Consider the following 14,279-nt stretch of genomic DNA (forward strand, 5'->3'; position numbering starts at 1 on the left):
TGGGAAGAGGCCGCTGGGTGTCAGCCAGCAGGGGCAGGCTACGGTCCCCAGACGCCTCTCCTGACCGCCATTCTCTCTGGGCACCTCCCCACTTCTGAACCCCTCTCCCTCAATTCCTGTTCTAGGTCTTGGCTCCCCTTCTCGGAGCCCCAATCCTTTTTCCAGCTCCTTCCCTCTCGGAGCCCTCCCCTCCCTCTCTGATCTCTACACCCTCTCCGGGGAAAGGTGCCAGGGAGGAGAGCAGGGGTGGGAGCCCACGTCACCAGTGACCCTAGCTGGTCCAGCAGGAAGGAAGACAAACAGTCCGTAACTGGGTCATGGACCTGCTGCCCCAGCCTCCCTTGTCCTCCCAGAGAGGTCAGGCTAGATGAGAGGCAGGCCTGTCACTCTCTTTGTCCCACAAGACCTGCAACAATGGAGGCTTCTTCCGCAGGCACCTCCCGATGCCCTCAGGCTGACAGGGCACAGGGGATCGCCAAGGCAAGCTAGACGCTGAGAATCCCCCCACACTCCTACACATCCCTCAAAGCCCTATTTCCACGGTTCCTTCCTTCCGGCAGCTCTCCCCAGGGCTCCCTCAGACCTCGCCTGGACCACACAAGCTGTGGAGTCTGAGTCCAGCTCTTGCTCCTCCTCCAACCCTGAGTCCTGGGGCTGAGGCACTCCACTGCCAGGCAGCCCCTGGGGGTGGCATTAGCCTCCGTTTTCACCTTCAGCCTTGGGCTTCAGTCTCTCATTTTGTACAACGGGCAGAAAGGGATACTGCGGCCTGTTGGGGGTTGGGGATGGGGTGCTTGTCTATTGCCCTGGTAACCAGAGAGTGGGGGGAGATGGAGCAAGATGAGGCCTTGCCCAGAAACCCCACGTGGCCCACTGGCCCTTCCAATGAGGGCAGCAGCAGGTTGGAGGTGGGCACCGGGTCAAGCCCTTGCTGGGCCCTATGGATGGACAATTGTGCACTGGGCTGTGCCCTTCCCTGGATCCCTCCCACCCTGACAGCCCAGGGCAGCAAACAGCACATGGAACTCCAATTCCCACTCCAAAAGCGTTCCTGGAAGGATTCTCTCTCCTTCATTCACTCAGCAACTCAACAAACACTGCTGAGAATCTATCTGACCCACCTCCTAAGCGCTTAACCCAAACTCCTATGCATCCCTGAAAGCCCTGACGCCAATGCCCCCTTCTCGAGGGAAAGCCCAGGTGAAATGGCAAACAGCAGAGTTCATCTATGAATGCAGACCCATCTGGCACCACAGTTGGGGCTCCTAACCTAGGTCACTCCGCCCCCGAGCTCAGACCATCTGTATAGCTCTTATCTAATGAGGGAGAAAGTCATTCAGTTGCTCAACCAACATTCCCTGAGTGCCTACTGTGTGCATGGTGCTGGGGACCCAGCGGTAACCGGGGCTCGGCCTTCACGCAGATGCTGATCTGTGGCAGGGATGGACCTTAAACAAGCCAACAAGTATGCGATAAAACGTCAGGTTGAACTAAATGGTTTGAGGAAATGTGAAGGAGTTTGAGGGACCAGGGGACGCCTTGGGGGTTGTGTTTAGCTGGGGGGGGGGGGGGGGTCAGGAAGGGTCTCTCACAGGACAGGACACTTGAAGGAAGACCTGAACGGTGACAACCCTGAGCAGGCGCTTCCCAGGTGGAGAAAACAGCACCAGCGCAGGCAAAGGTCTGGAGGCAGGACCGTGCCATCATCAGCACGTTCGATGGAAACAGTGAGGAGGCAGAGAGGCGGTGAGGGCAGGGAGGGGACCCAGGCGGGTTGTGCAGGACCTTACGGGCCAGGCCAAGGAGAGTGAAACCCCCTGCCCGACTGACAGGTGAGTGTGAGCCCTGGCTCTCTGACTTCCCTTTCTGGTGTCCCAGGAAGAGGATGGGGCTGAGCCAGAGGACCATGGTGTTCGAGAGAGAGGCGAGGAGCCAGGCTGTGCCTCGTGGAGGCTGAGCATTGACTGTGCCCACTGTCTGGAGGGAGAGACTGAGGCACAGAGCACTGAAGCCAGAGGCCCAAAGTCACACAGCCAGGAAGGAGCAGAGCTGGGGCCTCCACCAGAGTCCCTGTGACTGTGGACCTCCGGCCTCCTCAACCCCACTGCCGGGCCCCTGGGCACGTGGTCTGACCCATCGGTGGGGCTCCCCAGTTCACTCTGCACTCTGTATGCGCGCTCTGGATTCTGTGTGACTCCCTTCCCCTGCTCCGTCGGTGGCCACCTTCTCCTTGGGGGGCTCACTCAGCCAAAGAGGCAGCCTGTCACCTTGTTTCCTGCCCCCCCAACCTAGAATCCACAATCTCATCCTCTGCCTCTTGGCCCCATTCACACACCCCAACTAACAAAGGCCGCCAGTACCCACTTGGTCTGGCCAAACTTGGGAAAAGCCTGGACAAGGCTGGGCTGGGAGGAAAGTTCAACAGAAAAACCCTCATGGGTCAAAGCTCTCATTTTTTGTGGGGTCACCGCTAGCCAAGTTATTTGGCGCCTACTGCACACCAGGCACTGTGTGATGGTTAAAGAATCGATCGAAGGGAGGCATGATGATGCTCCCCATGTGGGGACATAGGGAGAGAGGCTGAGACTCAGAGAGACTCAAGTGCCTTCTTTCAACTGGCAGAACCCCCCGTCCATTCACACATGTATGAGGACTGACTGTGTGCCAGGCCCTGTGCCAGCACCTCAGCGGTGTCCTGCTTCCCTGAATCCTCGGGCAGCCTGAGGAGTGAAGGTTACCAGGCACTTCATTGCACCGGGAAGACAGGGAGGTCTAGGTTACCCACCCGGCCACACAGCTGGAAAGAAAACTCCATTGGGAGCCTCCTGAGCAGGATTTGCATGAAGATCTGAGACCACCCCCCACCTTAGAGCACATCTGAAGTGGGGTGGGGCTCTGTCCCCATAGGAGTGGTGCCAGCGAGTGTGCATGGGAATGTGGGGGCGCCCCTGTACTGCTGACCACAGGTCAACATGCACCCCGGGAGGTGGACATGGGCAGGAGCTGCATGGAGCAGGCGGCCCCATTTGTCATGAGCTAGGGAGGGAGGGAGGCTGAGGCAGGAAGACAGAAGAGAGACTGAGGGAGAGGGAGACAGAGGGAGAGAGACAGAAGGAGGGAGGGAGGCAGGGAGGGAGAGAGGGAGGGAGAGGAAGAGGGAGAGGGAGAGAGAGAATGCTGACTAGGCCAGAATCCCAGCAGATTTATAAGGCGCTGGGCCCTGATGCTGAGGCACCTCCACCGCAGAGAAGGGAGGGGTGAGAGATACAGACATGGAGTGAGGGTGTGCCTTTCACAGGATCTAATCAGAGGCCATCAGGCCCTGAGTGGAGGGCACACAGCGAGTGCCCACCTGCCCAGGTGTGGCCAATGAACCAGGTGTGCCCCAACCCCCAGCCTCACCAGCCATGCTGTGCTGCCCTGGGCAGGCCCTGACCCTCTCTGGTCTTGGCCCCTTTCCTAGCCCAGAGGTGCTGGGGAAGCCTGACCTGATAGAGCCCATACCAGGCCTAGATCTCACTGCCTTCTGCCTCTCCCCACCCCCATGAGAGATGCTTAATGACCATCTATTAAATCAAACAACAGTTGGGTGCCCTCTCCCAGCCTCAGTCTCTCTGCTGGAGAAATGGCAGTAAAAAGAGTGCCTCCCTGCCCGGCTGGTTTGGCTCAGTGAATAGAGCATTGGCCTGTGGACTGAAGGGTCCTGGGTTCGATTCTGTCAGGGCACATGCCCGGGTTGCAGGCTCGATCCCCAGTGGGGGGCATGCAGGCAGCAGCTGATCAAAGATTCTCTCTCATCATTGATGTTTCTCTCTCTCTCTCCCTCTCCCTTCCTCTCTGAAATCAATAAAAATATATATATTTTTAAAAAGAGTGCCTCCCTGAGAAGGACCGGGGTGAAGGAATGAAGGAAAGAATGAATGAATGAGGGAGGGGCCCTGGCAGCTGCACCGTGTGGCCCCGGGGAAGCCTGGGCACTGCAGCCAAGAGAGATTTGGCCCCAAACCCGGAATAACTAATGTGGCGGTGGCAGCAGGCAGGAGGGAGGCAGGGGGAGGCCCAGAGCGGGGCAAGCGTAGGGAGGCCGGCCTTCCCGCTGGCAGGATTTATGGAAGTAACGGCTGCTCCACACAGTTCCTCTTAAGAGTAAAAGTGAAAAAGTGCTTGAGTCACCACCATCGAAACAAGGACAGGGCTCCCAGAATCCTTCAGGGCCACCATCCCCCCCTAGGTGGGCAGGGCCGGGGGCACAGGGTGGCTGGCACCAGAGCTGCCCCCCACCCCGCAGCCAGTCTCAGCTCCTAGGAGGATCCAGGTGGGATCAGCTGAAAGGGAGCTATTTTAGGCTGGACTCAGGTTGTAAAATGAGTCGTCAAGCGGGGGCATGGAGTCAGAGAGACCCGGGAGAGACAGATGGGGTAAGGAGAGAGAGACACAGGCAAAGGGGGGAAAGAGACGGTGAGAAGCAGACATGGGGAGAGACAACAGAGGCGGGAGGAGACAGAGAGACAGATGGAAGGACAAGGAGAGACAGAGGCAGAGAAAGACGGAGAGACAGAGATGGAGAGAGAGAAACAGAGAGACAGGGAGACATAAAGACGGAGAGAAACGGGGTGGGGGTGGGCTAGGGAGACTGAGCCAGGGGTGGGGGTCCTGCAGGAGCAGTCAGGGTCCAACCAGGTCCCCAACCAGACCCTGATGGGCCTTCGAGGAGCTGCAGGGATTAAACTGAGGCTGGGAGGGTGGGGTACCTGAGAGGGGGGCTCCTCTCCAGGGTGGGGGAGGGCAGTTGGGAGAATAAACAGAGGGGGAGCCCCTGCGTTGGGGCTGCTCCCTCCCCGCCCCCAGCGGGAGCGCTCTTGCTTCTCCCTGCCTGTCTCAGGCTCCTTGTCCCCTGTCCCCTGCACCCAGCAACCTCTGATTTTTGTGATTTCACGTTTCTACACGAGCGAGCGGAGCGCCGCCTGGCTGATCCCTGCCCTGCTCCTGGGGAAAGCCAGGCCCCGTGAGTGCCCAAGTTCACGGGCGATGCCAGGGCTCTGTTCTCCCGCCGCCCCCTCTCTGCAACGTGGATGGAGGCCTGTCTCCCGAGGCGTCCTGATGGGGGAATTCCAGGGCGCAGTGACAACAGGCCGCCTTCCAACCTCCTCGCCTGGAATAGCCTTCCTCTGCCTGCCCCCCCCCCTCCTGTGGCTCTGGGGAGCGTGCAGGAAGAGCAGAAGGGGCAGGGGCACCCAGACCACCCACCCCTAAGGCCCAAGGTCACGAAGCAACTGGACTAGAGCCCTCATGGTTACTGGGGAACTTCAGGATGACTGGGAGACTGAGATGGGCCAGCGCTGACGACTTTGAGGGGCCCTCCCCAAAAGTAGCTCAGAGGGGGAAAGGGAGGGCTGGAGAGAGGTCGGGACTGGCCCAAGGTCACCCAGGAGATGCCAGTAGGACAAGCCTGAGACCCCTGCAGCTCCAGCCCTCACTGTCTGCCTGGAGGCAGGAACTCCTCAGTGGGTGCTGGAGGGGGCCAGTGACAAAGACCCTACCGAGAATGAGGGGGACCCCAGGATCATGAGTAGGGGGGGGACCCCTGGCAGAGACTGACAGTCCCTGGGGCTCAAGCTGGGCATCTGCGTGCTCCCACACAGGGCTCCTCGGATATCCGGGACTGCACTCCACAGCTTGCAGGCCACGCTGCCCCAGGTCACCGCGGGGGAAATTGAGACAAGAAGCCCACTGGTCCACAGGCACCCAGAGACAAGGGATGGGGAGGGAAGCGGGAAGGCAGAAACAGGGGCGGGTTGCCCGTGAGGGAGCTGGGACGTCCCGGGTGCGGCCTGGGGAAGGGCAGCTCCCCCGCCCCGTCACTGCACCAGGGCCCACTGGGCTGCCTGGGAGCCGGGCCAGGGGTGAGAGGCTACGGGAGGGGGCAGGGGCAGGTGCCGGCGGCTGAGGGCGGGAGCAGCGCCGCAGTGCCCGCCAGACCCCGGAGCACCGGCCTCCCGGCTCCTCCCGGCGGCGGCGGCGGCGGCAGCGGCTCAATAATCCCCAAATCGATGCGGCGAAAACGTCGGGACGGTGGTGGGAGCGCGGAGGGGGGGTTGTGGGGGGAGCGGGAGATTTAGCCAGGACGTCGAGCACCCCTCCTCCCACCGCGGGCGCCTCCAAGTTCGTGCACCCCCTCCCCCTCCACGCACACGTGGGCCAAGAATGGGGGAAAAGGCAGCCCGGGCTGGAGCGCCGGGGCGCAACCTTGGCGCGGAGAGGATCCGGGGAGCACATCGGGAGCGCTGGGGAGGCCGGGGCCAGCCCCCCAACGCCTCCTGGAGGCAGGCCCCAGCCCAGGCACGGGGTTCACACGGAGCCCTGTCTTTGGGGGCGCCCCTCGGACCTTCCCGAGTGGGTGGGGGAGTTCGTCCTGCAAAGTGGTGGGCGAACCTGCAGCCCCAGCGGCCCGTCCGGGGGGAGGGGGGAGAATCCGGGCGTGGGGGGGGGGGGCGCGGGGCTGGAGTCCGCGGCGAGTGCTCTGGGCGTAGGAACGGGGGCGGGGGGGGGTCCCAGCCCAGCCCATCCCCCACCGGTCCCCGATCCCAGGTCCGGGCATCCGGTCCGGGCGGCCGGAGGGACGCATGCCTTTTCCGTCCCGCCTCCTCGGGCGTCTCAACTCCCAGGCCCGGTGCGGGGCCGGGGCCGGGGCCGGGGCGGGCGGGGGGCGTACCTGGGTCAGGCAGAGCGGGGACGAATACATCCCGGGCGCGGCGGGAGGCGCAGGCGGCGGAGCGGGCGCGCTGAACTTACTGAGTCATTTTTCCAGCCCCCCCGCCCCCCCGCGGCCGCGGCCGGCGCGCTCCTCGCCGCCTCCTCCCTCGGTCGCCCGCCCTCCTCCCTCCCGCTCGCTCCCTCCCGCTCTCCTGCGTCTCTCTCTCCCTCGCTCTTCTGTGCCTGCCCCCCACCTTCTCGCTGCCTCTCCCCTCCTCCGGCTCTGGGTCCCTGTCTCTCCTCCCTCTGGCCACCTCTCCCCTCCCGCCCCCCCAATTTCTCTCCCCTCCCACCCGAACCTCCCACTGCTCCACATCCAACTTTCAAAGAAACGAGGGGGGAAAAAAAGAGCGCGAACGGGGAAGGAGACACGCTCCCCTCCTGCCTCGTGAACCCCATTATTGCTACGAATTTCTCGCCGCGGGGCTCCGAACCCCGGGTGGGGACCCGCGGCCGCGCAGGGAGACCGCAGAGGGTCTCCCGGGGCCGCCCGCCCGCGTCCAGTGGGGAGGGGGCGCTGGGCTGCTGCTGGACATTTGGGGGCCCGAGGTAGATTTTTAAGACTCCCCCCCCCCACCCGCCCGGAGCTGGCCGGGAAGTTGGAGAAAGGAGCCAAGGGGGGGGGGGAGGTGGAGAATGAAGCAGTGACGTGTGCAGAGGCCGCGCAGTGCGAGGCTTTCCCCTTAAAGATGTAGGTCCCGAGGTGCGTGGCAGGAGAAGGGGTCCCTGCAGCCCCTCCCCCTGGTCCCCGAGAGCCAGACAGGGGCTGCAGTGCCCGGGCAACGGGGCTTGGCTGCCACAGCGCCCTCATTGGCTGGAGGGGCCCAGCTAACCAAGGCTCCTGGCATCTGCTCTTTCCTCCTTAGCCAGCACCCAAGGGGGACGGTGGGGCGGGGGGTTGGGGGGGGGGTTGGCTTCCCCCTGCAGGTCTCAGCTCCCCAGGAGGACTATGTCCAGACAGAACTCGGGTAAACCTTGGAGCCTCTTCCCGGGCGTCTACCGACTCCCACGGACCCCAGCTAGCCATGTGCCCGTTTCACACATCTGTAAACTGAGGCACAGTGGGGCCACCTGGCCCAGCAGCCCACATTCTTCAAGCTCCAATGTTCTCCCCCCCCCCAGGAATAACTAAGCACAGACCTGCCCTCCCCGGGTCTGGTCCCCAGGGTGCCTGATGACCTTGACCTCAACTCCTGGGCTCAACTCAACCTTCCAGGTTCACCCCCAGTCCTCCCAGCCTGGCTCAGAGGTGGCCTAAACTCGTCTTCCCACCTGGGTGTCCTGCGCTGTAAAGTGGCCTGGCAGTGCTCACCTCACGGGGTCAGTTGGCATAAGGATGATGCCACTTAGCAGAAACCTGACTTCCTATCCAAAGTGCGCCCAGAGGCCCGCCTGCAGGGCTCAGTGGTTGAGCATCGACTTAGGAACCTTGAGGTCCCCATCAGGGCAAATGCCAGGGTTGCGCTGGTCCCACTGTGGGGAGTGCAGGAGGCGCCGATCGATGATTCTCTCTCTTCATTGATGTTCCTTCCCCCCCCCTCTCTAAAATCAATAAAAAATACTTTTTTAAAGTGCACCAAGACATTGTTAGAAAGCTTGGCCCTTTTGACTAGTCTCTCGGAACATCCTGAGGCCAATGGCATCCTGTTACCAACGTGGGGCACCTGCCCCGTGCCCAGGCCAACAACCCTGATTCCCCTGTGTTCCTGGGGAGAAAACGGAGGCCCACGGAATGCAGGCCACTTGTCCATGGCCCTGGTGCTGGACTAGGAGGGAGCAGGGTTCCTACCAGCACACAGTCCCTGGTCACTGCGCTTCTCGCAGCGTGCGGCTGACAGTGATTCAAACAGCGCTTAGCACATGGTGAGCTGAGCGCGTCACCAATGTTTTTTTAACCCCCCATTGTGCAGCTGTGGTGGGCATTTCAAACTCCAGGGTGAATGGGGGACGCAGGTGCCTAGGAACCCAAATACAAACATAAAATAAAGCAGTATTTTATTTTAAAAATGCCAGGAGCACATAGATGGCAAACCCCCCACCCCAATTCACAGACGTTTAAAAGTTAAAATGGATTTCTGAGCATTCCCTCAGAGCGCCGCCCCCTCCCGCCATGCATGCAGCCCTCACGGAGCAGGTGAGGTTCCTTTCCAAGGTAAAGTTTGGAGGGCACAGACTGCCCTTCTGGGAACCTCAGTTCCCACATGTGTGAAATGGCAACATTAGGACACAACCTGGAAGACTGCGGGTATCAGAGTCCTTGAGACAATGAGATAGTGTGTGTGAGGGCTGTGTTAATATTAGTTGTGGTGGATGGTGGAACCTTCTGCAAGTCCACTACCAGCAACCCATACACACACACACACACACACACACACACACACACACGGGGTTAGCAAAAGTAGGTTTACAGTTAGAATACAATAATTAATAAATAATACAAGAAGGAACTCTTTCACGTACTCACAACTGTAAACCTACTTTTAAATATATAATACATACAGTTCAGGTAAGAAGAGGCCCCTGCAGTGCACATAGTAGGTCCATAGCAGGCCAGTTGTGCTGAAAGGCTGCAGCCTGAATCTATGTTTCCAGCCAGCAACTTAACCTCCCCTGTGCCTCAGTTTCCCCCTCTGTGAAACTGGGTGATCCATGATAGTCCCTACCCCCTGGGTTGTGGGTAAATCCATGACAGCTTGGCCAGAGGTCAGGACAGTGCCTGCACACAGTGGTTTCTTTAAAAAGCAACTGGTGGAATCAGACCTGTGTGTGGAAGGGTCCCCAGGCGGGTGCATAATTTAGCTCCTGGCAGTTTGGAGCACAAATTAGCTCCTTTGTTAAAAAATTTTTTAAAAATGCACTTTCCTTAGAATGTGCTCTTGGCTTCTCTGTAACTGTCCCAGATACCGATGCACAGCCGTGTTGACAATCTGGAGCCAGCCACCGTGTGTCCACCTGTGGGGGGCCAGTGCGGCACTGCCAACGACGTGGGCACGGGCTGGAATACTGCGCAGCTCCACAGAAGGAGGAGGGGCTCCTTCATGGCTCAGGAGACAGCTGGGGAAAGTGGGGTCTGGACCAGACTCCTCCTCCCACTCCACGCCAGGAACAGCCCCAGTCGTGATGGTCACAAATGCCCCAGACACTGCCCATTGTCCCCTCGGGGCAAAACTATCCCTGGCTGAGATCTTCTGTTGTAGACTCAGCCAGAAGACTCAAGACCTCATTTGGGATTTTTTAAAAAAATAAGAATATACATGTATCCTTTATGGTATAAGATATAAATGTAACCTTTATGAGAACATACATGTGTCCTTTACAAGAATGTGTATCTGTTCCACCTGCAATTCCTAAAATAAAGGTCTCCCCTGGGGACCCTTCCACACACAGGTCTGATTCCACCAGTTGCTTTTTAAAGAAACCACTGTGTGCAGGCACTGTCCTGACCTCTGGCCAGGCTGTCATTGATTTACCCACAATCCAGGGGGTAGGGACTATCATGGATCACTATCACGGATGATAACAGGGCATCCCTGACTGGGGCCTGACCAGGGAAGGGGTGATGAGGAAGGTTCCGTTTTTACTTTTGTACTCTCCTTAGAGGTTCATGAAAAAGTGAGTGGCATTCACGGAGTAGCTCGGGCTGGGGAGAACAGGAGCTGGTGGTAACACCCCAGCTGCCACACCCCGAGAGCAGAGGACACAGCAGGGAGCCGGGCCTTGTGAAGGGGGGGTCCTGACCATGCCACTCCTCCTTGGCCATGGAGTGGGAGTGTCCATTTTGCAGATGAGAAACTGAGGCTCTAGAAGGGAACATTCAGGTCCTCAGTCATGGGAAGCAAAGGTGGGATATGACACTAGGGCTGGCACTGTCACAGATACACACACATACAGACACACACAGCTTACCACACAGTCACAGATTCACACAGACATACACAAACATGCCACACAGACAAGATTTTCACATACACAGACTCATATACAGATAAACAGATCCAACAGGATACACACACACAGTCACACACAGAAACAACACACTGATTCACATGAAAACAGCGCCACATAGACACACACACAGATCCACATAAATTACATGCAAACACAGACCCACACAAGAGTACTTTCACACACAACACACATACACTCCCATAATCACACACACCCAAACACAATGACACATGCTGACAAGCACACACACCTGCAACAGAATCCAGTATTCATACACAGGTACATGGACACACACACACGTGCACACAATGACACACACACCCCACATCCCTGTTCCTTCCTCCTGGCAGTCCCCACAGCAACATTCCTCCCTCTCCCACAAGTACAGGTGCCTGTGAGCGCTTGTGTATTTGTGTCCCTCTGACAGTGTGGACGTGTGTGGTTGTGTGTGCAGAGTTCAGTGCAGGTGTGACCGTGACCAGGCGCCTCCTAAGGATGCGTTGTGGGTGTGCGCTTGTGGAGGTGCACACGGGAATGTGTCCCCCTGGGCGCCTGGGGGCGAGGGGATGAGGTGAGTGCGGCGCAGGGCAGACCAGGTAAGTGTGACTGCAGAGGAGTGCGCTGGGGGAGGGCTGCGTCTGAGAGCAGCTGCTGTAGGGAAGGGTGAGGATGAAGTGGAAGGGCTGAGGGTGGGGGGCTGGGGGGAGCATGGAACCCTGAGGACTATGTATGGACCCCTTTTCCTCCACCTTCCCAAACAGCCCTTCCAACATGAGATGCGGGTCTAAGGAAAAAAGCAGAGATTTGGCCTGACCTCCGGGCTTTCATATTTAGAAAGTTATATGGAGGCCCTGGGCAGGGGTCTCCCTGGAGGGTGGAAAACAACACTTGGACCCCCACCCACCCCTGCCTGGCCCCCTGGCAAGTGCAGAGAGGCAGGAGGGGGTGAGGGGGGTCTACTTGGCCACACCCCTGAGACCGAACTAGCCCTTGCGCTTCAGTAACCAACCTTCCTCAGGACCTCTTCCGCAGTAGAGGGGGGGACCCCCACCACCCTGCTCCCCTCCCCAGCAGGCACAGCCCCTGGAGTGATTGTGTCCCTGAGCCACCTCGTCCTGAACCTCAAGCCCCGACCACCTAGGTCCATGCCAGTTGGGGATCCCGAGGCAGGGGGCATTGGAGGGGGTGGGGTGCCGGTGAGGTCAGGTAGAGGAAGCACCCGCCCCCACCCAGCAGCCCCTGGTAGTTAAAAAGGAACTGGGGGTGGGGGCAGGGAGGAGAGTGTAGACCCATCCCCAAGATAGACACTCAGCGCCAATCACCTGCACAGAGGGACACCCACTGTCCCCTGGGATGTGGCCACACGACACCGTTTCCCACTCACCACTCACCGACAACCCCCAGCTGTCACACACACGGGGACACCCCGTAAGGTCACCCAGGGACATCGCTGCCCCCCGGGGGCACACGACGCAGCCACACAGCCTCACGGCACCATTCCACGGGGACACATGGCAAGTCGCCCAGTTACCCAAAGACACACGCACACTGTCCAGAGCCGACAACGCTCTACCACACGCAACACAACACACCCAGCCACGTGGATGCGCAGACACATAAAGAAGAGGACCCGACGCTTGGGGACCCGGAGACCCACCGACAAGGAAGGGACCACCTCGCCGCGCAGACCCGCGAACGCACCCCCGGATTCCCGTGCTGATCTGTTTGGGAGCAGCGGAGCCCCAAACGCACCCCTGGAGTGCGGATGCCACCGCCACCCACGGACCAGACACCGGAACCCTCAAGTGCAGGCACGGACGCTCGCCGGCCTGGGGCTCTCGGGCCGAGACCTGGTGACCCCTCCCGGCGGAGACCCGCCGTGCGCGGCGGCCGGGCCGGGGTCGGCCTGGGGGCGGGGCACGCGCTGCGCGAGGGCAGGCCCCGGGCTACCCCTGCGTGGCGCTAGGAGCAGCCGCCCGCCCGGCTCCAAGTTCAAGGCGCCCGGCGGCGGCCGAGGCGCGCTCTCCGCCCCTCTCCGCAGCGGCCATTTTCCGCTAGCTGGCGCGTCGCGCTCGCCGGGACTGGGGCACCCCGGGGGCTGCCGCAACCCCGGCCCCGACCCTATCCCGGCCCCGCTCCCCCGCGGGCTGCGCGCTACAGGGTCAGGCGCCCCAAGCCGCGCCCTCTCGCCTCCCACCGTGCCGGATAGGGGGCGGGGGTCCGGCCGGATTGAGGGGGGACCCTCTCCCGGGAGCCCCGCCCTCCCCGCCGATACAGCGGCTCCCGCGAGGGGCCCCCCCACTCGGGATCCCCCGCTGCGCCCTGCTTGCCAGCTCCGCCCCCAGACGCGAGGGGGGGGTCGGCGGGCGGGGGTCCTGGGTGGCGGGAGGGAGTGGGGGTCCCCGCATCGAGCCCTTCCTCGGGGCAGCCCCCCCAGACCTGACAACTTTCGCCCGGAGCCCACGCACCACCCCAAAAAACTCCCCGGGCGAAAACGAAAGTGGGGGCGGCGACGTACCATGGCGCTGCTGCGAGGAGGCGAGGCCGGCGCCGGAGCGAGCGCGCTCGGTCCCCGGCGAGGGGGGGCCGGAGGCGGCGGGAGGAGGCGGCGAGGGAGGGCGCGCGGGGGAGGGAGCGAGCGCGCGAGGGAGGGGGCGCGCCGTGCCCGCCCCCCGGGTTCTCAGGACCCTCCCCTCGGCCCGCCTCCCCCGGCCCCGCGCGCCGCTGGCTCTTCAGGCTGCTGGGCGCCCCGGCCCCGGCTGCGGCAGCTCCATCCCCCGCCGCCCGCGCCAGGGGAGGCCGGGCGAGCGGCTGCGGCGGCGGGTCGTGGAGCCCCCGGCGGGCTCGCGCCGGACGGAGCGAAACCAGCTTCTCCGCGGCGCGCGCGCTCACACACACACACACACACACACGCACACACACGCCGATGGCTGGGGGCACTTGCGGCCGGGCCTCCTCGTCTCCGACTGTCGCCACGCACCCCGACGCGCGCAGACCAGCACACGGAGCGCGGGCAGCGGCCACGGACAGCCTGCGGGCGGCACCCAGACACACGGGGACCCGCGCGCACTGCCGATAGGGTGTCCAGGGTGCACACCTCTCACAGGATGCCACCAACACACTCACACTGACAGCCTGCGAGTGCCACCCAGGTAGACACACGGGGACCCACATGCTCACAGCCTTGGGGTGTCACCTAGACATCCAGAGCCTTCAGGGTGTCATCGGGCACAGAGATGGGCAATCCTAGCAACATCCTCCAGACCTGGGCTGACCCACACGCTGACCCCCAGGACCGCTGTCCGAGGCCAGCGCGCCAGCCACCCTGGCCCGTGAGAGGGCAGGTGTCCCGGATACACACAGTCACAAACACGCACAACGGCAGACGGGACAGATGGGGACACAGAGGCTCGGACACCGAGGGCGACAGACCTGGGGGCGGGGGTGCCCTGGGGGTCACGAGGGGCTTTCAGGCGGGACGGGGGTGGCGGGGAGCGCTCCGTAGGCGCAGGGGGGGCGGGCGCCCCCTCCTCGTCAGGATTCAGGACGAAGTCCCCGCAGTGGGGGACGGGAGGGGC

The 14,279-nt window shown here is 61.6% G+C and overlaps 1 protein-coding gene across 4 annotated transcripts in view; it reads right to left on the minus strand.

The window, feature by feature from the left end:
• NFIC (nuclear factor I C) overlaps nt 1-13,623 on the minus strand; it is a 67,937-nt gene extending 54,314 nt beyond the window's left edge. For 3 of the 4 annotated variants that reach the window (XM_059697205.1, XM_059697203.1, XM_059697201.1), the window contains exon 1: nt 6,713-6,868. In XM_059697205.1, coding sequence (XP_059553188.1) covers nt 6,713-6,742 — 30 coding nt within the window. In that variant the 5' untranslated portion in view covers nt 6,743-6,868. Of the gene's footprint in view, nt 1-6,712; nt 6,869-13,219 lie in introns of those variants that run through there. The other variant, XM_059697202.1, reaches the window with a different exon arrangement.
• Nucleotides 13,624-14,279: the final 656 nt, after the last annotated feature.

The sequence above is a fragment of the Myotis daubentonii genome, chromosome 5 (genome assembly GCF_963259705.1).
Source record: "Myotis daubentonii chromosome 5, mMyoDau2.1, whole genome shotgun sequence".
NCBI lineage: Eukaryota > Metazoa > Chordata > Mammalia > Chiroptera > Vespertilionidae > Myotis > Myotis daubentonii.